The 24,628-nt window shown below is 39.3% G+C and overlaps 1 protein-coding gene across 4 annotated transcripts in view; it reads right to left on the bottom strand.

Moving 5' to 3' along the window:
• Positions 1-22,608, bottom strand: part of TP63 (tumor protein p63) — a gene marked incomplete at both ends in the record, with an annotated part of 224,360 nt that extends 201,752 nt beyond the window's left edge. For all 4 annotated transcript variants that reach the window (XM_081088136.1, XM_081088137.1, XM_081088141.1 and 1 more), the window contains one exon: positions 22,547-22,608. In XM_081088136.1, coding sequence (XP_080944262.1) covers positions 22,547-22,608 — 62 coding nt within the window. The remainder of the gene's footprint in view (positions 1-22,546) is intronic.
• Positions 22,609-24,628: the final 2,020 nt, after the last annotated feature.

Genomic DNA, 24,628 nt, shown 5'->3' with positions numbered 1-24,628 from the left:
GAGGCCTCCCGGCACCGGGATTAGCGTGACAGGGGGCAGCGCCCAAACCCCCTGATTGCCCTGTGGCTCTGTGTGTGACAGGGGGCGGGGCCACAACCTCCCTATCGGCCCTGCTCTGTTTGTGACAGGGGAAGGCGCCCCAACCCCCTGATCAGCCTTGCTCTGTGCCTGAGATGGGGGAGCTCCCCAACCTCCTGATTGCCCTGCGGCTCTGTGTGTGACAGACTGTGGTGCCCCAACCTCCTGATTCGCCCTGCTCTGTGTGTAACAGGGTGCGGTGCCCCAACCACCCCCGCCCATGGGCCCTGCTCTGTGTTTGACAAGGTAGAGCCATATCCTCCCCATCGGCCCTGCCCTGAGTGTGACAGTGGCGGAACCCCAACCCCCTGGTCAGCCCTGCTCTGTGGATGATAGAGGGTGACACCCCAACTGCCCCCCACGGGCCCTGCTCTGTGTGTGACAGGGTAGAGCCATAACCTCCCCATCGGCCCCGCCTTGAATGTGACAGGGTGCGGTGCCCCAACCCCTTGATCTGCCCTGCTCTGTGTGTGACAGGGGGCGGTGCCCCAACTCCCCTATCAGCCCTACTCTGTGAGTGACAGGAGGGAGCTCCCCAACCCCCTGATCAACCCTGCTCTGTGCATGACAGGGTACGGAGCCCCAACCCCCTGATTGGCCCTGCTCTGTGTGTGACAGGGGGTCGCGCCGCAACCTCCCCATCGACCCTGCCTTGAGTATGACAGGGGGCGGTGCCCCAAGCCCCCAATCAGCCCTACCCTGAGCCTGACTAGGGGTGGCATCGCAACCTCCTTATCCGCCCTGCTCTGTGCATGACAGGGGGCGGCTCCCCAACTCCCCAATCAGCCCTGCTCTGAGCCCAACCTGGGGCTGCACCTAGGGATTGGGCCTGCCCTCTGCCACCCGGGAGTAGGCCTAAGCCAGCAGGTCATTATCTCCCAAGGGGTCCCAGACTGCGAGAGGGCACAGGCCTGGCTGAGGGACCCCCCTCTCCCCCCTGAGTGCACAAATTTTTGTGCACCAGGCCTCTAGTCTATATTATAAAAACCCTGTGGCTCTAAAACTGTAACGACCAAAGAACAGTCACCAGGAGGTTGTGTGTGTGGTGAGGCACGCCTAGGTGGGTGGGGCTGCATGTGCGTCAATGTGCACAGGAGTAGGTGGGCTGTGTGCGAGGTGAGGCATGCAAGGGTGGGCATGGACTTGACTTGGGGTCTCACAGTGAGATGGGACTCGTGGGAGTCTCGTGGAGCGGCGGGGTCTGGGTTCCCAGGCCTCGCGTGATTTCCCACGGGCCTGGATTTCACGTGATTTTGCGCGCTGGGTCACTAGTCTAATCTAATAAAAGAGAAACATGCAAATTGACCATACCTTCGCTACGCCTCAAGCCACGCCCACCAGCCAATAAGAGTGACTATATGCAAATTAACCCAACCAAGATGGCGGCCGGAGGCCACCGAGTTGGAGCAAATAGGAGGCTTGGTTGCCCCAGCAATGGAGGAAGCCAAGCTTCCCACCTGCCCTGGCCGGCTGTGGCCTCTGCTAAAGGCAACAAAGTTTCAATTATAGAAGATAAATAAATCCCAGATACCTGCTTCCAGCCAGTCTCTACAGGGAGCTTGGGTGGCTGGGGGCTGTGGCCAGCCTGCAAACAGCCATAAGCCCCTCACCCAGACTGGCCAGGCACCCCAGCAGGGACCCCCACCCTGAAGGGAGTGTGGCCAGTCTGAAAATGGCCCTCAGTCCCTCACCTAGGCTGGCCAGGCACCCAGCAACACCCACCCTGATCCAGGACACCCTTCAGGGAAAACCAGCCAGCCCCACCCATGCACAGGCATATAATAAAAGGGTAATATACAAATTAACCCTAACTGCAGAACAACTGGGAATGACTGGTCACTATGACACACACTGACTACCAGGGGGCAGACGCTCAATGCAGGAGCTGCCCCCCTGGTGGTCAGTGCGCCCCCACAGGGAGCTCTCCTGCCTCCTCAGCAGTGCTAAGGATGTCAGACTGCACTTAGGCCTGGTCCCCGCTGGCAAGTGGACATCCCTTTAGGGCTCCTAGGCTGTCAGAGGGATGTCTGATTGCCAGTTTAGGCCAGATCCCCTGGGAAGAAGGCCTAAACCAGCAGGTGGACATCCCCCGATGGGTCCCAGACTGCAAGAGGGCACAGGCTTGGCTGAGGGACCCCCTCTGAGTGCACAAATTTTTGTGCACCAGGCCTCTAGTCTATATATAAAAGCCTAAGCGACCGAATGGCCAGTAGATCAGTTGCTATGACATACACTGACCACCAGGGGGCAGATGCTCAATGCAGGAGCTGCCCCCTGGTAGTCAGTACACTCCTGCTGCTGGCCAACCTCTTGCAGCTAGCCGTACCCCTGATCAGCCCCAATCTGGCCAACCTCCTGTGGCCCCTCCCTCCAGCCAGCCAACCTCCTGAGGTCCCTTCCCCTAGCCAGCCAGACCCCGATTGGCCTCGATCCCCTGCCAGGCCGAGGGACCCCACCTGTGCATGAATTCATGCTCCAGGCCTCTAGTATAACTATAACAGGGTATCTATTTCTCCTTTTAATTATATTAGTTTTGTCCCATGTATTTTGAGGATCTATTGCTAGGTGCATACACATTTAGTACTATTATTTCTTCTTAGAAAGTCAATCCCATTATCCTATCTAATAATAGACAAACATGGTAATTAACCATACCTCCGACATGCTTCCCATTGGCAAATCAGGATGGTATGCAAATTAACTGCCAACCAAGATGGTACCCAGCAGCCAGGCAGCTGAAGCGAACAGGAGGCTTGCTTGCTCCAGTGAAGGAGGAAGCCAAGGTTCCCCACCTACCGCAGCTGGGCTCTGAGCTTGCACTCTAAGAAACTATGTTGCAATTATAGAAGCTAAACAAAGCCCATGCTTTCAGCCAGCCGGCCAAGCTGGAGTTGCAAGAGTGTTTCAATTATAGAACCCAAACAAACCAGATACCTGCTTTCAGCAGCTGAGGTCTCAGAGCTGGAGCCAGCTCTCAGTTCCAGTGACAGCCATAGAAGGTAAATAAATCCCAGAATAAGAAAAAGAAAAAAGAAAAAAAGAAGAGGTTGGGAGCTTCAATCACCCACCATCCTGGAAACTGCCCTCAGCCCCTCACCCAGACTGGCCAGGCACTCCAGTGGGGACTCCCACCGTGAAGGGGGTGTGACCAGCTGCAAACAGCCATCATCACCCCATCCAGGCTGGCCAGGCACCCAAGCGGGACCCCCACCCTGATCCAGGACACCCTTCAGGGCAAACCAGCCGGCCCCCACCCGTGCACCAGGCCTCTATCCTATATAGTAAAAGGGTAATATGCCTCCCAGCACCTGGATCAGCAGAGCTGCGAGGCCTCATGCCCCGGGATCAGCGGAGCCACGAGGCCTCCCAGCACTGGGATCAGTGGAGCAGTGAGGCCTCACTGTCCCTGTGTCAAGCAGAGCTGCAAAGCCTCCCAGCACCAGGATCAGCGAAGCAGGGAGGCCTCACTGCCCTAGTGTCAAGTGGAACCGCAAGGCCTCCTGGCCCCTGGAGCAGCCTGACAGGGGGCAGCGCCCAAACCCCCTGATTGCCCTGAGGCTCTGTGTGTGACAGGGGGAGGGGCCACAACCTCCCTATTGGCCCTGCTCTGTTCGTGACAGGGGAAGGCGCCCCAATGCCCTGATCGGCCCTGCTCTCTGCCTGATAGGGGGGAGCTCCCCATCCCCCTGATCAGCACTGCTCTCTGCGTGACTGGGGGTGGCGCCACAACCTCCCCATTGACCCTGCCTTGAGTGTGACAGGGGGCGGCGCCCCAACCCCCCAATGGGCCCTACCCTGAGCGTGACTAGGGGTGGCATCGCAACCTTCAGATCTGCCCTGCTCTGTGCATGACAGGGGGCGGTGCCCCAACTCCCCAATCAGCCATGCTCTGAGCCTGACCAGGGGCTGCACCTAGAGATTGGGCATGCCCTCTGCCACCCGGGAGCAGGCCTAAGCCAGCAGGGCATTATCTCATGAGGGGTCCCAGACTGTGAGAGGGATCAAGTGGGGCTGAGGGAATCCCGCCCCCCCCGCCCCCACCATTGCACAAATTTTTCTGCATCGGGCTTCTGGTTATTATATAATGACCTAGACTTTTTTTTTTGGAAGTCTGCCTTGTCTCTGATGAATATAAATGTTCCAGCTTCTCTTTCCTTTCCTTCGTTTACTGATTAGTGCTTATTTTTCTGAGAAATATAAAAGAAGTGTTTGATGTTTCAGTTTTTTTCAGCTTTTCATTGTTGTAAGAGAGTTACAAACACCTGAGCACTTTATATATTAGAGTTAAACCAAAAGTCTCTCTAACATATTTTTAAAGATTTTATAGAAGCAGATGTCTCAATTCCTATTATTTGTGTTCCCATAAATGAAAAGTAGCTTTAAAAAAATCACTAATGTTTCTTTCCCTCCCACAAATTCTGTGAGTCCATGAATAGTTCAGGTATGCCATTGCTTCCTAAATGATAAGGCTTGACATCACTACAGAATTCATTGCTGAGTGTATTGTTCAAGAGCTGGCCCATGATCTTCCCACTCAGGTGTTCTCAGTGGAATGCAAATGCTAAAATTTGGCTTCTCTCCAGTAACTCAATTAAGATAACATCCAGCTCATCAAGGTGATCACAAATTATATTGAGGGCATGTGACAATGGAAAATAGGAGGACAGGGCATGAAAGATCAGAGGCAGGAAATTTTATGTTGAAATTTGAGTATTAGCTATTTTTGTCTATAAAATATTTCTAAATAATGAGGTCATTAACACAAGCATAAAAGGACTTCATAATTTCTAGAATTTCAACTTCTTTATTTTATTATTTCTTTAAGTTTTTTTAAAGATATATTTGTAAAAAGCCATCACACCATTGGCATATCTGAGAACTTCAGTATTTTGCAAGAAAAAGAAAAACATTGATAACAATATTCTTTTCCTAAAAATATTCAGCTGAAAAATACTTCCTAAAGTTAGTTTATACAAAAATAAAAATATAGAGTACTCCCCAAAATATGTATACATTTGGAATAATTATAAAGGCAGTGTTTATTATGATACATTTCATTTTTTTCAAAATGTAACAGAATTAGCTGTTAAAGTGTGTATACATTTTTTGGCGACATCCTGTATATACACCAAAACTGTGTGCACTTTATACCCCTTAGTAAACTTCCTAAATAGTAACTTTTCTTCCATATATATTTCAGTTTAATTATCTATATTTTTATGTTGTCATGAATTATGTCTGTCATTTGTTTATTTGAAATGGTTAATTTTTTAATTAAAAACTTGGCGTTATCATTCTTTTACTTAATTAAATATTTATTTTATATGTTTAGTGAGATGCTTCAACTGGTTTTGTGTTTAAGACATCTTGCTGGCAAATCAATCTTATGCTTTTCCAGCTTTAGTTAATAAGCACAAAGTTGTCTCACAAATAAATGGGAGATTAGGTATATAGCATTTACTATAAATAATATAAACACACATAAAAAGAGAACTTAATGATTATTTGAGTCTTTAATCTCTTCAGTCTTAGTGGAGGGTGGGCTAAAATTCAACCATTTCTCCCCCCAAGCACAAAGGATCACATGAAAGGCTTGAGATCCTTCTTCCCAACATACTCTTTTGGTGCTAAAATAACAAAGACTAAGAATACGTTTAGGTTTAATCCCTTAAAAATATAAAGGTTATAGAAAACTAGACAAGCACCTTATTATAAATTAAACATACTTTAGGGCAAAAGCTTTAAGAAAATTAAACACTTAAGGAATTTTTGCTTAACAATTATAGCTCCTGAAAGCTTGCCTGCCATACATCTAAAAAGGTCTATTTTAGGTAGATTGAACTGGGACATCTGGAAAATTAGGTTGAGTTATTATGATAAAAATGACAACTACAACAAAAATGTCCAGCAGGCACCATGATTTAAAAAGAAAACTGTACCTGAGTTGATTCAATAGGTCTAAATTTAGTAGCTAACTCTATTTGGCGCAATGTTAGGAAAATTAGATAGTTTATAGCAGTGTCATATAATTCAGACAATTCAGAAACTGAGAAATAAAACTGATTGTCGTCTAAATAAAACAAAAATATAGTGGATCTTTTTGGCAAGAACACCCAAGAAATGAAATTATTTCTGCCAAAACCAGAGTGAAACAAATCAAATATATTAACACGTCTGAAAGAAGAATGTACTAGTCTAGAGTGGGGAGAATTTGTTGTTCACTGATCAGAATAATGGAGAGGTACCTTCTGACACCTAGGTTTTTAGCTATGTCTCAGCACATGAATATTCTGGCCCAAGAAGATGACTCTCCATATGGTGTTTCAGTGGGCATATGGGTATATCTTTATGGAGCTAACTATAAGGAGATGAATGTATCAAGCTATCAAGTTATCCATCTACCTCCCATTTTTCCACTATTCCATGTTTACCTAGCATAACATGCTGAATCTTATTGGTATCCCCCAACAATATGTCTACAGGGGGAAAAAAATGCTTATCAGCCAACAAAAGCTTATTCGAGATAGTTGTATTTCTCATTGTAAGAGTTAATACATTGGCTTTCATATTTTCATGTATTGACCTCTGAGTGTTTGGTTAACCAAGAAATTGGTCATGTGCTGACACATTAGGCTTCTAACTTTTCAAGGGTTATTGCTACTCAAGTAATGCCATGCTGTGGGGAAAAGATGCCCTTTGAAAGATGACATAAGCCTGAAATAAGGTCCATCTTTATAAGCATCAACACTTCTACTGATCGTCTTTCGAAACATGTCCTTGACACTACTCCTCTTTTCCACCTCGTACAAAGCACCCTCAGCCCTCAAATAGAACAGTAGCCTCTGGACTTGGTCTCTGCAGTGTGTTCCTCACATAGCACACAGCCAAAGTGATTCTTTAAAATATAAGAAAAAAATAAAATCATTATGAGAGAAAAGAAAAAAAAAATTCTTTAGAGTTCTACTCCTTAACAATTGATCTTATCTCCTATTTTCCTGTTCTTACTCATTCTGTCCCAGCCTCTCTGATCTCCTTGCATTACCTGCCTGAAACTATCTTTCTTGCCCAAATTCCTTTCTTCTTCTTTTCAGATCTCTACTCAAAAGTCATCTCACCTAAGAGATTTTATAAGATGACCATCCCATTTGATGTAGCATTCCTTCCAAACCTGTCATTTTCTCTAGATAGAACTTATTTTGCCTCATTTTTATGCAGAAACCATAGGTCATAGATGGCACTCAATATACTTTAAAAATGAATAGTTGCAAGAGAGAAATAGCATATAATAACAAAAGGCTTATTTGATTAGATCCCAGGAGTTGAATCCTTCTTTTGTCCTCAATTAAGCATCACCGTGACTGACTTTCAGCAGGTCACTAGCTCTCTGCCTTTGGGTTCTTTATCTCTAAAATGCAAATAATAATATATCTGTGGCTCAAACACTATATGTGAAAAGATTTTATAAGATTTTACATTGTTTCACTTGAACAATGATGAGGGATTTGAACAAACAAGATGTGCAGGCTTATAAACAGGATAGATGAGAAATTTAGTGAGAACACTGAATTCTGAATGTGAAATGCTATTAGTCCTGATTCTCCAAATGACTAGCTCTGTTACTTTCAGTTACTCAATGCTTTTAAGCCTCATTTTCCTTCTTAAAAACAAACAAACAACAAATACTTCACATACATTTCTCAAAAATGTTTCACTCTTTTTAAAGAAATTGTGTCTTGGTCATCAGGAAAAGCAGCATAAGTGACTAAGGACTTTTATTAACTTTTTTCATAATTCATTCAGTCAATAGTTATTTATAGAGCACCTACATGTGACAAGCTCTGTTCTACCTGTTTGGAATAAGTCAAGGAAAAAAATGCCTTCATGTTGCTTACTTTCCAGTGTGGAGAGAGATAAGAAAAAATAAACAATAAATAATTAAATGAAATAGAATTTTCATAGGTGGTATCTATATATATAAAACCCTAACATGCAAATAGACCGAACATCTGAACAACCAAACAACCGACAACCAGTTGCTACCAGTATGGTGTGTGCTGACCACCAGGAGGTGCACACAGAATATGGTGGGCTTCAGCAGCAGGTGGCAGAGCGTGGAACATGGCGGTCGTCGGCTGTGGTGGGATGGTGGAGCAGGTGAGCGGGGGCACCAGAACAAGGCGGGGTGCCAGTCACTGTCATCAGAGCGAGCCTCTAGTGGTTACTGAAAATTCTTTGCTTCCACGCACCATGGTCCCACTTGGCTCTTGCACCTGCTGCCGGCTTCAATCGCCCCTCAGGGTTTCTCCACCTCCCCCTGCTCCTGAGGGGCAATCGGGGCTGGCAGCTGCCTCTCACACCCACTGCCGGCAATGGCCTCACTTGCACCCGCTGCCAACGCTGGATCCGCTGCTTGCACCCACTGCCAGCTCGCACCCGCTGCTGGAACTGTCCCCAATCACTCTGTGCAATCAGCGGGTGCGAGCGGGACCCATGCAGAGGTGGCAGGAGCGGGGCTGCCAGCAGACAGGGGACTGGGGGCTGCAGTGGGAGGGGCTGGATGAGGGCGTGGAGAATAGGCTGAGACCTGTCCCTGTGCCTACCGCAGTCTTGAAGAACACAGTTCCTTTCAAGGTGCATGGATTCATGCACTGGACCCTCAGTATGTTATATAGACAATATAGCATAGTGAGAAAGTGGGGATTGAAAAATATGTGCTACTTACAGGGAATATCAAAATAAATAAGGCAGCCCCTCCCCTTTGACAGTTGAATAGGCAGGACCTCAAATTTCAGTGTGCATCAGAACCCCCTAAGAATGTGTTACTATAAAACTGTGTGCTGGGCCACAGTCCGGGACTTCTGATTCAGTAGGGTTTATATGGGCCTTGCAATTTTGTGTTTCTATTGCTGTGTTCTCAGAACCGCATCTGGAGTACTACTAGGTTAGAACAATGCTTTCAAATTTAATGTCTTCATAAGGCCCCTTGAGTTCTTGTTAAAATACAAATTCTCATTTAGGGGGACTGATGTGGATCCCCAGATTCTGTATTATTCTATGCACTTTACTTTGAGTAGTGAGGGTCTAGTTAACAGGGGTGGGCAAACTTTTTGACTTGAGGGCCACAATGGGTTCTTAAACTGGACCATAGGGCCGGAACAAAAGCATGGATGGAGTGTTTGTGTGAACTAATATAAATTCAAAGTAAACATCATTACATAAAAGGGTATGGTCCTTTTTTTTCAATAGTTTTATTCATTTCAAATGGGCCGGATCTGGCCCGCGGGCCGTAGTTTGCCCACGGCTGGTAGTAGGTAAAAAGAAACTTATAAATAAACATGCATAAAAGACATTATCAAATAAATAGAAATAAAGACAACCTTTGAAGAAGGGATTGAATTTCCACAGGGGACATTGTTAGGGTGAGCAGAGGGAACAGACTTAGTGCAGGCTGGGCTGTGAGAGAGATGAGGGACCAATAATGGATTGTGACCAGAAAGGGAAGTAAAGATAGTATGATTTAGGACAGGGATAAGCTCTGGTAATGAAGTGTAGTACCTAGTTGTATGGGTTGGTAGATGGAATGGGGTGGAAATTGGAGCTCCTTGAGTTGAGAAAGTCTAGGAATTGTGAGACTACATTGTAGGAAGGCTATTGAAGGCATAATGGAATTTTCAATTAATTGGCAGAAGTAAAGAGGAAAATCTCCTGTAGGTCAGTGCATTGTCAGTAAATCCATTTGAAGGAAGAGATTTCAGAAGACATGAGATTGTTGACTGAAAGTAGGTAAACAATGATCTGAAAACACAAATGTTGTGCAAGAAATATGTTAGTTTCTTTTCTTGGTTCTCTGAATGAAAAGGGGTATGTGTAAAAGACTCTGCTTCTATTGAGAACAACAGGAAATATTGTTTTTTTTTCAGAGAAAGAACAGCTTTCAGTTAAGACAACCCAGTCAGTTGGGTACTACTGTTATACTCATTTTTACATGAGAAAACAGACACAGAGAGATGAAGTTAGCAGATCTAACAATTGACAGAGAGAGAATTGCCAAGGAACACTGGCCCCCAATTCAGTTTTCTTAAGCACTGTACTGCTATCTCTTGGTTAGCAAAAAGTAATACCAGCAAATACCTCCTAAAGTGGTTTGAAGATTAAAGATTAAAATTAAATATGTCAAGTGCTTAGAATAGTTTCTGGCACATAGAAAGAATTCCATAAATAGTAGATATTTAGCTTGTTTATGTCTCATCCTCACTTTCTAAAAATGCAGGATCAAAAGTTGAGATTTTTTAAAATTAGTAATTGTAGTTTCTATAATTATAATTGTAGTTAATATAAAAGTGCTAATTAAAACCACATGTCATTTTACATCTATTAAATTAGCAAAACTGAAAAATAATAATATCAAAAGCTGGAAGTCTGGAAAAATATACTGCACTCCCTTTTAAATAGTCATGTTGCCGTAATCGGTTTGGCTCAGTGGGGCATCGGCCTGCGGAATGAAAGGTCCCAGGTTCAATTCTGGTCAAGGGCATGTACCTTGGTTGCGGACACATCCCCAGGAGGTGTGCAGGAGGCAGCTGATCGATGTTTTTCTCACATTGATGTTTCTAGCTCTCTCTCTCCCTTCCTCTCTGTAAAAAATTAATAAAATTTGCTTCTTTTCCTCTATAGTATGCTTCCCCTTAAGAAGTGAGAGTGTGGCACCAAATAAAAAGTATATGAACTTTTTACAGTTTCTGGAAAACATGACTATTTATTTATTTATTTATTTATTTAAATAAATAGTCATGTTTTCCGGAAACTGTAAAAAGTTCATATACTTTTTTTTTTTTTTTTTTTTTTTGTGCCACACTCTCACTTCTGAAGGGGAAGCATACTATAGAGGAAAAGAAGCAAAATCTTTAGATAAGATAGTTTTGGGTTCAAATTCTAACTCGGATGAGAGTGAAAATACAATAAGATCCTTTCACTTACTGGTTAAGTCACCCTGATTTAATTGATTATCTCTCTGAGTATCATTTTTCTTATCTGCAAACTGGGATATTACTTAGCTAAAAAATTGTATTTTATGACATAACGCAGATAAATGCATTGCAGTTTTGATGACTTGAACAGATATTATTTTACTTTCTTTTAATATTTGTTCCCTGGAAAAATCCCAATGAAATAATTCAAAAAACAAAGATGACTATATGTAATTCTTAATTTATAACAAAAATTACAACCAACCTAAATATTCAATACAGAAAAGGATAAATGTATTGAGTTACATTGATATGAGATCATTATGCAGTTACTTATATAATAAATGTAAAAAATACATGACAGATGGAAATTTCTTATGTAATTTATATGATAAATAAAACACTGAAATTATTTTGTAATTATAATTTCTATGTATAAAGAATTATTGGCCTAGAAGATGCCATGGAAAACAATGATTTTAACTAGATTTTTCTTTGCTGTTTTCCATGATTGTTAAGAATATGTTATTTGTTTAATAAATAGTTTTTTTATATTATTAATATCAAGTCACAATTATTCTTTCCTACATGTTTCACCTGAGATACCTAAAATGCTCTGACATTTATGTATTTACCTTCAAAGATCTTCTTTTATCTTTTATGTAATTCAGATTATTATAGAACCAGATTTTCTACAGTAGAAACAAATACTTATAGACTTAGAGTTTTAAAATTGACCATATATCCAACATCTAGCATTTAGTAAATGTTTACTGCACCTATTGAATAGTTTTGTATTTTACAATGAGGTTGGACTATTTCAGGCATTATCATTTTTCTTTTTTTTATTCTTCCTTGTTGCCTGAAACATTTTTAAAATTTACTTAAATAGTAGCTAATTTAAAAATTTCTTCTAAAATGTGCTTAGCAACTCAGAAAAACTAATACTTAAAAACAATTTTTTTCTGTAAAATCCAAAAGTCATATATTTTGTCAGTTTTATGCTTTTATTTTTGGGATGTTGCTGTCACATTTTTTCACTTTTGCTGACAAAATGTACCAATTTTACTTTGGCAGAGCAAAGCATGGGCTGGTTAAGGAAAATGCTCTGTGATATTTTTAGCTTTTTCAGGTGTATGGTGTCTTTTCAAGAAGCAAAGAAATACAGAGCTGCAGTGAAGGAGATAAAAACTAAAAGGAAGAGAAGAAAAGTAGAGGAAAACTGAGATTTCCATTTTACAGCTTTGAAGGAGTCAACGATGTAAAGGTAAAGCTGTATGTCGATTTTATGTAGGATGATAAGGTCAGACCTCAAATGCCAGATAGAAAGGCCAGTAGTGGATTCATAGGGCAACACTGAAGGCTTTGGCTCAGTGAGAAGACATGATTTCACATGGAAATCTGTATGAAAACAAATCAGTGAAAACATAAAATCTAAGAGGGCCTACATCTACACCAGTACTAAGCTGAAGATAAGTCATTAATTCATATTTTCAATAAGATATATAAAGCTTGGTATTTTTAAAGAAGCTCTAAAAACTGACCACCTTGAAGAAATGTCAGAATATCACAGGTGAATAAATTAAATGCAATCAACAATTTCAGGCATAGAATACTGAATGTTAAAAGCAAAGGTCTCTATTGCAGCTTGCCCCTGTCATAGGTGTGTATCATATGTTATTTACTTCAATTAACATCAAATCTCTAATAAAAGTTACATTAAAAATCTACTTTAAATGGCTGATGAAATTATCACAACAGCTTCCAATGTTGTACTTTCTGCCTTAAAATGCTTCCTCAGTCTTAACATAATTATGATTCTGGTTTTGCCCTCCATTTTGAAAGTAAGAATGGGTGGTGGCTGTTAAAGTTGGCAAATTAAGTTTGCTCGTTTGAAACAAAAGAAAAAAGTACTGAAAATTTGAAAGTGGTAAGGAGGTTTTGAGCCCTTACATTTTTCTTAAACTTAATGCTTTTATTTTGAACTCCTAAGAGTCTAATTCATAATAAAAAGAGTAGGTATAAATGGAGAATGAAAGGCAAACAATAAGAATGAAAATAGACAATTAATTCTCTTCATCTAAATTATTCACAAATATTATGGCTTAAGGTAAAACGGAAATGTTAATAACTGTCATTTCCAAAACCTTGACTAACCAATAAATACACGTCACCCCCTGTCCACTTCTCACCCTATTTTAAATGGAACAAAGTGACTTTCAGAGGTTGGGAAGTGCATAATTATATAGACCAGAGTCTTTAGACTTTGATCATAATTATAGTGTTTCATCCATCCATCACTTGTTGCTTGAGGACTATTCTTTGCTGAGTTCTTTAAAGAAGATAGAAACCCTGTCAGGACAAATTTGAGCTGCAAAACAGCTAATCAGAAACTTGGCTCTCTTAACTTGAAACAGATTGAAAATTGCCACTTTAATCTCAGAATCCATTTGGCTTTTAAGTAAAGCGAGTACATGAAGTCTGTCTTTGGGAAGGCATGTATTTGTTGTTCATACCACCGGATACTGTTTTATGAGCTTCTATTGGGACATTAGGTCCAAATTTGCTCACTGTAGGTAGCAGGTCTCAAATTTGGGTTTGCGAACAAACAAATCATCTAAGGTGCTGAACAAAAACGCTGATTTTGCATCCCTTCCACTGCTCATGGCCACTTTCTCAAAGGGAGACACCAATATCTTTGTAAGCCTAAAAATAACTGGGGACCTTATAGCACCAGAAGGACTGGAGCTGTTTTTCCAAGAGTGGTCCCGGAAATACATGAATAAAAGTTGTTTGCTTTTGTTTACAATGCAATTCCAAAGCTTCACCTAGACTTATCAAATCACAGTCTTAGGGTGTTGAAGTCACATCTCTCTAAATTCCTGGCATCAGAAGTGAACAAGTATATTACTGTTTTCCTGAATTTGAATTTGGGCCTTACACTTTCAGTTACCAACTAAGAGTCAAATATACCTCCATGTAAAGCATTGTGAGAAACTTTAACTGAAGCTACTAACAAAAATCACCCTTCCAATTTCCTACCTCCAAGATGGGTGCTTTGCAATTACAGTCTCCAGCCAGCATGCCTGGGTCTTTCTATCCTTCCTTGTACCTCTTTGTGTTATGTCTATTCATTGTGTTTCTACTTTGGATTTCCTGATAGTTTGTACCTTCCCAACTCAGCATCAAATAAATAAATAAATATGTTCATGGACTACTTTATTTTTTAAAATTTATCTTTATTTTTGAAAGTATTACAGATGTCCCCTCCCAACCCCCCCACACTGACCCCTTCTAGCACGTACCTGCCCTCCACCCTAGGCCTTCACCACACTATTGTCTGTGTCCATGGCTTATGCATATATGCATATAAATTCTTTGATTAATCTCTTCCCATCCACCTACCCACCCTAGCCTTCCCTCTGAGATTCATCAGTCTGGTCCATGCTTTTATGTCTCTGGATCTATTTTATTCATCAGTTTGTTTTGTCCTTTAGATTCCACTTATGAGTGAGATCATGTAATACTTGTCTTTCTCTGACTGGTTTATTTCTCTTAGCATAATGCTCTCCAGGTCCCTCCATGCTGTTTCAAAGGGTAAGAGATCCTTTTTGTTTGTTTGTTTTTTTACAGCTTCATAATATTCCATGACGTAAATGTACATACCAGTTTTATCCACTCATCTACTGATGGCACTTGGGCTGCTTCCAGATCTTAGCTTTTGTAAATTGCACTTCTATGAATATAGGGATGCATATATTCTTTCTGATTGTTGCTACGAGTTTCTTAGGATATATTCCTAGCAATGGGAGCACTGGGTCAAATGACAGTTCCATATATAATTTTTTGAGGAAACTTCATACTGTTTTCCACAGTAGTTGCACCAGTCTTTATTCCTACTAGCAGTGTACCAGGGTTCCCTTTTCTCCACATTCTTGCCAGCACTTGATAATGATTGTCATTCTGACAGGTGTGAGGTGATACCTCATTGTCATTTTAATTTGCATCTTTCTTACGATTAGTGATTTTGAGAATTTTTTCATATATGTCTTGGCCATCTGTCTCTTCACCATCTGCCTGTCTACTTTGGAGAAGTTCTATTTAGGTCCTTCCCCCACTTTTAATTGGATTGTTTAGTTAAGTTGCATGAGCTCCACCAAAAATCTACTAGATTTAATAAATGAATTTGCCAACATAGCAGGATACAAAATTAACACCCAGAAATTAATGGCATTTTTATACACGAATGATGAATTCTCAGAGAGTAAAAAAAAAAAAAATACCATTTACCATTGCAACAAAAAAATTAGGGACTTAGGAATAAACTTAACCAAAGAGGTAAAAGACCTGTATTCAGAAAACTATAAGACATTGAAAAAAGAAATAGAAGAAGATATAAGCAAGTGGAAGAATATACTGTATTAATGGAACCGTGTTCATGGATTGGTAGAATTAACATCATTAAAATATCCACACACAAAAAACATCCATACTACCCAAAGTCATCTATAGATTCAATGCAATCCTTATTAAACTAACCAATGGCATATTTCACAAATTTAGAACAAATACTCTAAAATTTATATGGAACCAAAAAAGACCCCAAATAGCTGCAGCAATCTTGAGAAAGAATAACAAAGTTAGAGGGATCACAATACCAGAAATCAAGTTATACTACAAAGTCACTGTGCTCAAAACAGCGTGGTACTGGCATAAGAACAGACATATAGATCAATGGAACAGAACAGAGGACCTAGAAATTGACCCAAGCCATTATGCTCAATTAATACTTAACAAAGGAGGCAAGAGTATACAATGGAGTCAAGACAGTCCCTTCAATAAATGGTGCTGGACAAACTGGACAGGTACATGAAAAAAAAAAAAAGAAAGAAAGAAAGAAAGAAAGAAAGAAAGAAAGAAAGAAAGAAAGAAAGAAAGAAAGAAACTAGATCATCAACTTACACCATACACAAGAATAAACTCAAAACTCAAGAGTAAACTTTAGTCTCTATAAAGACTTAAATGTAAGTCCTGAAATCATAAAAATGCTAGAAGAAAACATAGGCAGCAAAATTTCAGACATCTCTCATAGCATTATTTTGCTGATACATCTCCTAGGGCAAGGGAAACAAAGGAGAAAATAAACAAATGGGACTACATCGAAGTAAAAAGCTTCTTCACAGCAAAAGAAGCCATCAACAAAATGAAAAGGAAGCCCACTGCATGGGAGAACATATTTACCAATGATACATTTGATAAGGGGTTAATATCATGGACTACTTTAAACAAACAAACAAATCACGACAAAAATAGTTTTAGTTTCCATAGCTACAATTTGGAGATAAAAATTATTTACCTAGTGAATTAGTTTCCTAATGCTGCTATAACAAGTTACCACAAATTTACAGCCTACACCTATACAAACATGTTATTTTACAGTTCTGTAGGTCAAACCTCTTCAGGCTTCTAGGGTCTGCCAGCCTTCCTTGGCTCACGATCCCCTTCCATCATCAAAATCTGTTGTCTTTCCTCACATCACACCACTCTGACTTGATTTCTACTTCCCACTTCCACTTTGAAGGACTCTTGTGATTACATTGGGTTCACTTGGATAATCCAATATAATCTACCTATTTTAAGACCAGATGATTAGCAGTGTTAATTCCATCAACAATCTTAATTCCCCTGCGCTGTGTAATATAGCGTATTTGCAGGTTCTTGGGATTAGGCTATGGCTATCTGCCTCCACACCTCCCCACCTCCCAGGTGGATCAGAAACTGGGGAAACTCTTAACTGTAAAGTCCTATGCCAGTGGTTCTCAACCTTGGCTGCACATTAGAGTCACCTGGGAATCTTTTTAAAATCCTGATTTCAGGGCCTCATCCTCCGGAAATTCTGTTTCTTTGTTACTAATGTTGTGGCCCCACCCCATAACAAAGAAATAGAATTTCTGGAGGATGAGGCCCAGAAATCAGGATTTTAAAAAGATTCCCAGGTGATTCTAATGTGCAGCGAAGGCTGAGAACCACTGTTATGGAGATCTAATAGAAGGTTATGTACTCTGGAAGAAATAGCACTGAACTGGGAGTCAAGAGACTTGAATTCCAGACCTTGTTCTGCTACTATTTTGTTGTCTGAATTTGGGCAAATCACTTAACCCCTAAACTCTAAAGGATAATAATTGAGGAAGACAAGCCAAGATCATGTCCAAGACCCATAATGATCTTAATTTAAGGTCAAAATGTTCTTAATTTAAGGATGATATAGAGCAAAATGGAACATAAGGCATGCCTAAATGAAGACACAATTGTTGCTGGGAAAGAATCCCCAGCCTGCCAGTGTGCTATCCACACAATAGCAGGGCTGAAGAAATACACTAAGGGAATGGATTTCACAGTTTAGTTGGGTTCATATTTAATTCTCAAAGTCTTATTTGTGAATAGTAGATCAGAGTTTGTTAGCCCTACTTACCTTATGATAAATCTTTGATTTAGACAGATTAAGTGATTTCATGAGGGTCACATCATTAGTGGTAGAGTTAAAATTATTGTCCAGATCTTTTAACAAGTCCTCTGTGCACCAAGCTAACATGCTTCCCTATTCTCTGCCATTTAAATGCACTCACAGCTCATGAGCAGCATACATAATTATAACATATCATGCTTCTAGACTAGCTACAGTTGGCCTTAAAAGTCTGTTAAAACTTAGTCTTGTAGCTGAACCCGGTTTGGCTCAGTGGATAGAGCGTCGGCCTGCGGACTGAGGGGTCCCAGGTTCGATTCCGGTCAAGGGCGTGTACCTGGGTTGCGGGCATATCCCCAGTAGGAGATGTGCAGGAGGCAGCTGATCGATGTTTCTCTCTCATCGATGTTTCTAACTCTCTATCTCTCTCTCCCTTCCACTCTGTAAAAAATCAATAAAATATATTAAAAAAAAAACAAAAAACGTAGTCTTGTAAAAATTGTAAAGGTTTGAAGCAGCTCTTTCTTGATCACAACTGGTGGATACATTAGTTGCTGTTGATAAATTGTACCTTCATATTTTTTATGAAATAATTCTTTCCACCCTCAGACTTGTTTCATTTGAAGGACTGATATAAACAACATACGCAGACTGCAGCATATAGACTCAATTAGTTTGGTCAGAGAGAGAAACGTAGTGATTATGGAGATGGCTAAAATTGGCCTTACTAAACACTGGTTTGCTTACTGCAAGGGGTAGATACATCTTTTATCTCATATCAGAAATTATATTGTATTATTATATGTTATGTCCATTTTGGAAGTCTGCTTATGCAGATAACACTATGAACATATATTTGTTTTTGCACTTGCCATGGTTCTGGCAGTAAAAGAACACTGAACAAAGAGTAAATAAAGAGACTATTTATCAAGGGATAAGAGATTTGGTATGGTTTTTTTGGAGTTAACAGTAGCTAGGAATGGTTATCACCCCTAAGCTTGAAGGAGAGGAAGAGTGGGGAGAAGTTACTTGAACTCAAGACACCTGGGCCTGTGGCAGATGTCTCTGACATGACCTATAGCCTTTTATAGAAAACCCAAACAGAGAGATGGCCAGGGAAACATATATCCCAAATTCACTCTCCTTGTATCCTTTGATCTCCTGTTAGAGGTTCCCAGTGGTTGACAGAAGAGGAAACCAGAGGTGAAAGGAACTGTCAACGGGATATTTAGAAGTTAACTTTCTGGAGTATAGAACAAGAAGGAGAAGGATGGAAGGCAGATTTAAAAGAGGCAAGTGGAGGACACCCAACACAGAACTCTATATGCCTTTATGTTATTTTAATGTATTGATTTTCCACTATAAGTTAACTGTCACCACCCTTCCTTTTGGGATATATTTAGAAAGAACAGTTAATAAAGTTGACCTTTAAACTAGAAAAGCGTAACATTCACAATCAATATATAATTTGCACAGGAAATACTTCTTACTCATCTGCACAGTACGTTGACAGTTTTAGCTTCTTTTGAAAGAATTTAATCTTTAAGTATTACTTGGTTAAAAATCCTATTTTAAAAAATAGATGGCAATTCTAAAAACTTAACGAGATTCAAGGACATCAAAATTATAACCCCAAAAATAAATTAACAAGATTTAGCTTCTAAAATAATAAATTTTCTATTTATTTTAATATTTACCTAATAAAAATTAAATAAACATAATTTATTTTATAAAGTTTTTATTATAAAGAAATGGTAACTTACTCATTGGCTCTTGTTTATTGATCTTGCATAATTTCATCTATGCTTCAATATTTTTGTTAGAATTAAGTGAGCAATAAAATGATAAGATGTAATTTTGTCAGCTTCTCTTCTTTGCAATGGTCAATGCCATCAAAGGGCTAAGCTCTGTAGTTGAACTGCTTTATTGATTTTCAGATAAGTTTTTGCAAAGACTGAAGTAAATTGGGATCAACATCAGAGAACAATTAAATGCTTAATTATATTCAGACACAAAGACAAAACAGGGGGTTAAATCTCACTTTTAACTGAGAGAATGATTATCATTTCATATTTTGAAATATATACTAAAATTGGCTTTTTGGGTCTGCCATTAACATTCAGTAATAAATGATAATGACATCTCTCATTTATTCTGTCCTGTGATAACAGGAAATTCATGCATTAAGGTAGCCTGGAGTTAAAAATAACATGGTATTTTTCTTTCTTTTTTTGAAAGTTCTCTCTTGTGACTTCTTTCTAAAGACAAGGTCAAGAAAAAGACAAATTTAACTATGTAGATGACTATGAATATACTAGAATGATTAAATTTGGTCTATCTTAAAATAGATTTTGTAAACTAAGAACTATAAGGGTTCCTGTTTAGAAAACCAAGTCAAACCTATTCACTCATTAAGCATCAAAGAAAATATTGTGTGATTTTTGCTTTGACAATATATGGTATCATATATTACTTAGTGATTTTTCACTTACTCATTTACTCACTAAGTGGTATAGATAGGAAAGTAGCAATAATTCAGTCCCTAAGTTATGTGGCAAAACAGTTAAATATTTGAGAAAATATATGTTATTAAATATATAAGTACTGTAGAGTTAAATAAACATCACAGCCACACCTTATTCATTTTTGTATTTCCAGTGCTTCTACAGAGTAAATGACCAGCAGCAAATAGTTTTCTGCTCTTTATTTGCCAGGTAAGTTTCATTACAAATGGGAAGTACATAATCTTGCCTAAAACAATTTATTAGGCCAATAGACATTCCCTGACCACTCTTCACTGCAATCTCACAGGTACCCAAAATACCTGCCTCCTCTCCCCAAAAGTGACACTCACCATGACTAAAGCTCAGGGAATTTAGAAAAATTTGAATTATTTTAAAATACTATTATTATTTTGAATTTCTCTGTCAAAAACTGAGATGATATTTTCTCCATAAATTAACAGTTTGCTGAAACAACATAAAAAGCAATTTCCTCTTATTTATATTGACAGGCCTCTCTCATCAATCACTGGAAATGCCTCTAGACTAGTGATTTCCAATCTTTTTCATCTCATGGCGCACATAAGCTAATTACTAAAATTCTATGGCACGCGTGCGCACACACACACACACACACACAAATATATTTCTGCCGATCTGACAAAAAAATAGGTATGATCTTGATGCATTCACACTGAACAGCAATTGTTGTGTTGACTGTTGTCATCTGTTTATTTGACAATCGAAGTGAAAAGAGGTCAGTGCTCCTGATTAAATAGTCATTGTGCATATTAAAAATTCTTGTGGCACACCTGTTGAAAATCGCTGCTTTAGATAGAGGTGTGCAGGATTATTAACTAATAATAATTAGTGTGGGGTTGCTAATCAATAGAAAGAGTTTCTTCTAGAGCTTAGGGGTCAAATGACCCTTTCACAGGGGTCGCCTAAGACCATCGGAAAACACATATATAATTACATATTGTTTTTGTGATTAATCACTATACTTTAATTATGTTCAATTTGTAACAATGAAATTGGGGGTCACCACAACATGAGGAACTGTATTAAAGGGTCGCAGCATTAGGAAGGTTGAGAACCACTGGCTTAGATAGACCCAAGTACCTACCTTTAAGAAAATGCCCTCAAGGGAAGCATTATACAACTGTTTCATCAGCATTATGTGCTTAAAAATATTATTTTAAAAGATTTTTAGTGGAATAGAAAACTTTGAGGCTGAAGAAAAATATTGAGAACTAGAAAATCTTTGGTGTTTTCTGCTTTCCATCAAATCCCCAACTCCAATTAAATCTAATTTTCAAGTTACCCAAGAATATAAACTCCAGAGGAAGCAAGACAGAAATCAAACACCATTCACATTTCCCATTTCATCCTGGAAGATCACAAATGCGTTTCCTCTTTCTTTCTTTCCTCTTCTCCCTTTTTTCCCTTTCTCTCTCAACCATTCCATTTACCTTTCTGCCTTACTTTTCCTCTTCTGCTTTTTCACACAGCTTACCAGAAACCTCACAATGAGAAAAGCAAAACCTAGATAGTACACATCAGTGTTCTACATGGTGACAAATGATATTAATGATAAAAGATCACACATCCTCCATAATTGCCTGGGCAATGTGACAGTAGCTGAGCTCTGCCCAGAAAGCCTGCTTGCTTCTGGTATGAGGCTCCAATAGGCACTGGTGGTGAGTTACAAGTTAACCCCTTTATAACCCTACTGTTTTCAACACTCAGAGGTCCTCTCTCATTAGTCTTATAAAATAAAGTATGAAATTCCTACATCAAATCTCATGCTGTTGAATTAACAACATCACACTGCTACATACAACTTGCATATCTCCTGTAGCTTTATGACTGGAAAAACACTGTTCAGATTTCATTTACCAGTTTAAAAATAGCAAACTCTAAATTGAAACACATACACACACACAACACATCGTGCATGCTCACGAATATTCCTTCTTAGTGCTTGGCAAATGTTTCTTCCTACAAACATAAGTAAAATTCAGTATAATCGTATGTTTTAAAAGTCAGATTTTTCAAAAGAACATGTTTGTTATGAAACAAATTAAGAGAAAATATTCATTAGAGCCAAAATAATAAGCCATAAACTCCATGACAATAACAATAGCTTTTTATCTGTTTTTAATAAATCAAAATTATTCTGTGTTTATTTTGACTTGAAGATCATCCATAGATGATTCCTAGCCAATGAAATTTCTTCTTCTTGGGTGGGTGAGTGCTGAGTAAGGCAAATAACAGATTTAAACATCTTAAAATCGGGTGATATCTTTTTAAGAAACCATGGGAAGATTGTCTTCAAACTTAGTCACTTTGTCCAGTCAGACATAAACCAAAACAAGAAAATAATAAAGACCACTTTAAGTCAACAGAAAGTCTGAAATAAAATCGGTTGCTCATAAACAAGGAGGGATGGCTCTTTGTACACGGCAATAACACTCAAAATATACAAGGCACTCGAATTAAGTTTTTGATAGAAGTTATGTCATGTTTAAACTCACCGCTGGATGTAAGGGTCGGGACAATACTGTAGGGTGGCACACCGTGAAGTTTCAAAATCCATTTCCTTCAATTCTCTTTGATATCAACAAATGGAGAACAATTATATCACATATACACATATACCTGTGTATATAGAGATAGGAAGCCAGGAGGCTAAAAGCAAGAGTGTCAACTGCTATGAGACATAGAAGTTTAGACACTTTCCCCCTTCACACATTTGCAAAGAGGCGGAGCGTTTCTTGATTTTAGCCAATGAGATTCATCAAGTAACTAAAACCTCAGAAACAGTTAAATCTTACCAGCTGGGCATCCTCTCTAAAGATGTTCTTCCCCCTCTACCACGGCTTTAGAGTCCTTGATGTATAGTGGCCACACTTGTTGGCAACTCGAAGGCATCTCTGAACTTCTGGTCTCTCTAGTGATTGGATGCTGGCATGAATGGCATCAGAGTTTAATTTCAGCAGCCTGGACTTTTGTAACAGAACTGAGCTGAGGAGTGTCTACCCTGCACCAACTAATTAAGGTTTCCTTGTATCTGCATACTGATTTGATTTGAGGACTTCTGTGGCTGCTCTGGAGCTAAATTTTTCACAGAGCTTAGAAAGGTTTTGTGGTTTGGTTTTGTTTTTCTCATCTCCACCTCCCCCCAATCTCCACCCGTCTTCATTCTCCCTTTCAGCCAACCGCCTGTTGTGGTCACAATCTCAAATAGCAAAGACAGGGAAATTCCTTGATTATATTTAACCTAGAACTCACTCTTCCTCTTAACTAAGACAAAGAGATATCCATCCCCCTAAGAAGTGTTGCCTGCCCCAAATAAAAGAAAATAAACTTTGTTGAGTTTATTTTGCAAAATTATTTCAAATCACCTGTTAATGAAACACACTGTAGTTAATTTTAGTCTCTATTAGTCTGTCTCAATCACTATTTATGCCTTACTGTTTTTTGCTGGTTTTTGATTTTGCTTTGGCTGGACCCACATGGGAATAAAACCATTAAATTATTCACATATCCAAAAATTTATGTAATACTAAAAAAGTCTACATATCGAATAATTTACTACCTTTCAGGATAGGCTGTAAACCTATCCTGGTTTTGTGGATTTGGAATTGAATGAAATATGATTCAGAAGCTAAATTAAAATAGACTCCAACAGAAAAAAAAAAAAAAAAAAAACACCACAGTGTGTGCCCAGTATCACTAACATGACAAGTTCACATCTTCCATTCACTGTCTATTCACAGGTTACCTGTAAACTGGTGACATCAGTAGTTGTCAAAGTTGGGAAATAATCCAGTTATTTTCAGAGAATTTAACATTTCCTTAGAAGAAACTCAAATTCAAAATATATTTTGTAAAAAAAATATTTTATTTGTTGCTTCAGCCAGAATAGAAGGGAGAAGCTATTTAAAACTTGACATTCTCTTCCCTTACTTAGCCTGAGAGTGTCTAACATCTGTGAATTGTGAAATTCACAAGCATGCAGGCCTGAGTCGCAGCCAAATCAGGCAGCCTGTTCTACAAAATATGAAACTTGAAGGGAAGATAATTTTACTAATTAATTATAGATTTGTTAATTGGAGTTAAAGTGTTTGGCTTTATTCCTTGCTATTGTCAAATGCAGATGACCATAACATACATACCAAGTTTAAACTGAAAATACTCAACATCCTCTGACCTTGGCTAAATTGTTCCATCACACAAGGCCTTGCCTTTCCCATTTGTGAGACAAAGTAAAATAATGATCTCTAGCACCAGGCTATTCAAATGTTAATGCCCCTAAGAGTCACCTGGAAATCTGGCTAATGCAGACTCTGATTCAGCTGGTCTGGGCGGGGCCTGAGAGTCTGCATTTCTAATGAGCTCCCAGGTGAGGCTAGTGTTGCTGGTTCTTGTGTTGCCCTTTGAGTAGCAAGACCTAGTGCTCTTCTTGGGCCTGATATTTATTGACGTCCTGGACATAAGCAGAACTGTTCTAAATATTTTAAAATACCAGTAGAGGCTCCAGACTTCCAAATAAATTATCAATTTGTAAAATGTTTTTAATTTTAAAAAGTTTATAGTCTAATTTATATTTTAAA

This window comes from Myotis nattereri (assembly GCF_964212035.1).
Source record: "Myotis nattereri genome assembly, chromosome: 3".
In the NCBI taxonomy this organism is placed as follows: Eukaryota; Metazoa; Chordata; class Mammalia; order Chiroptera; family Vespertilionidae; genus Myotis; species Myotis nattereri.
This window is presented reverse-complemented; position numbering and strand designations above follow the sequence as displayed.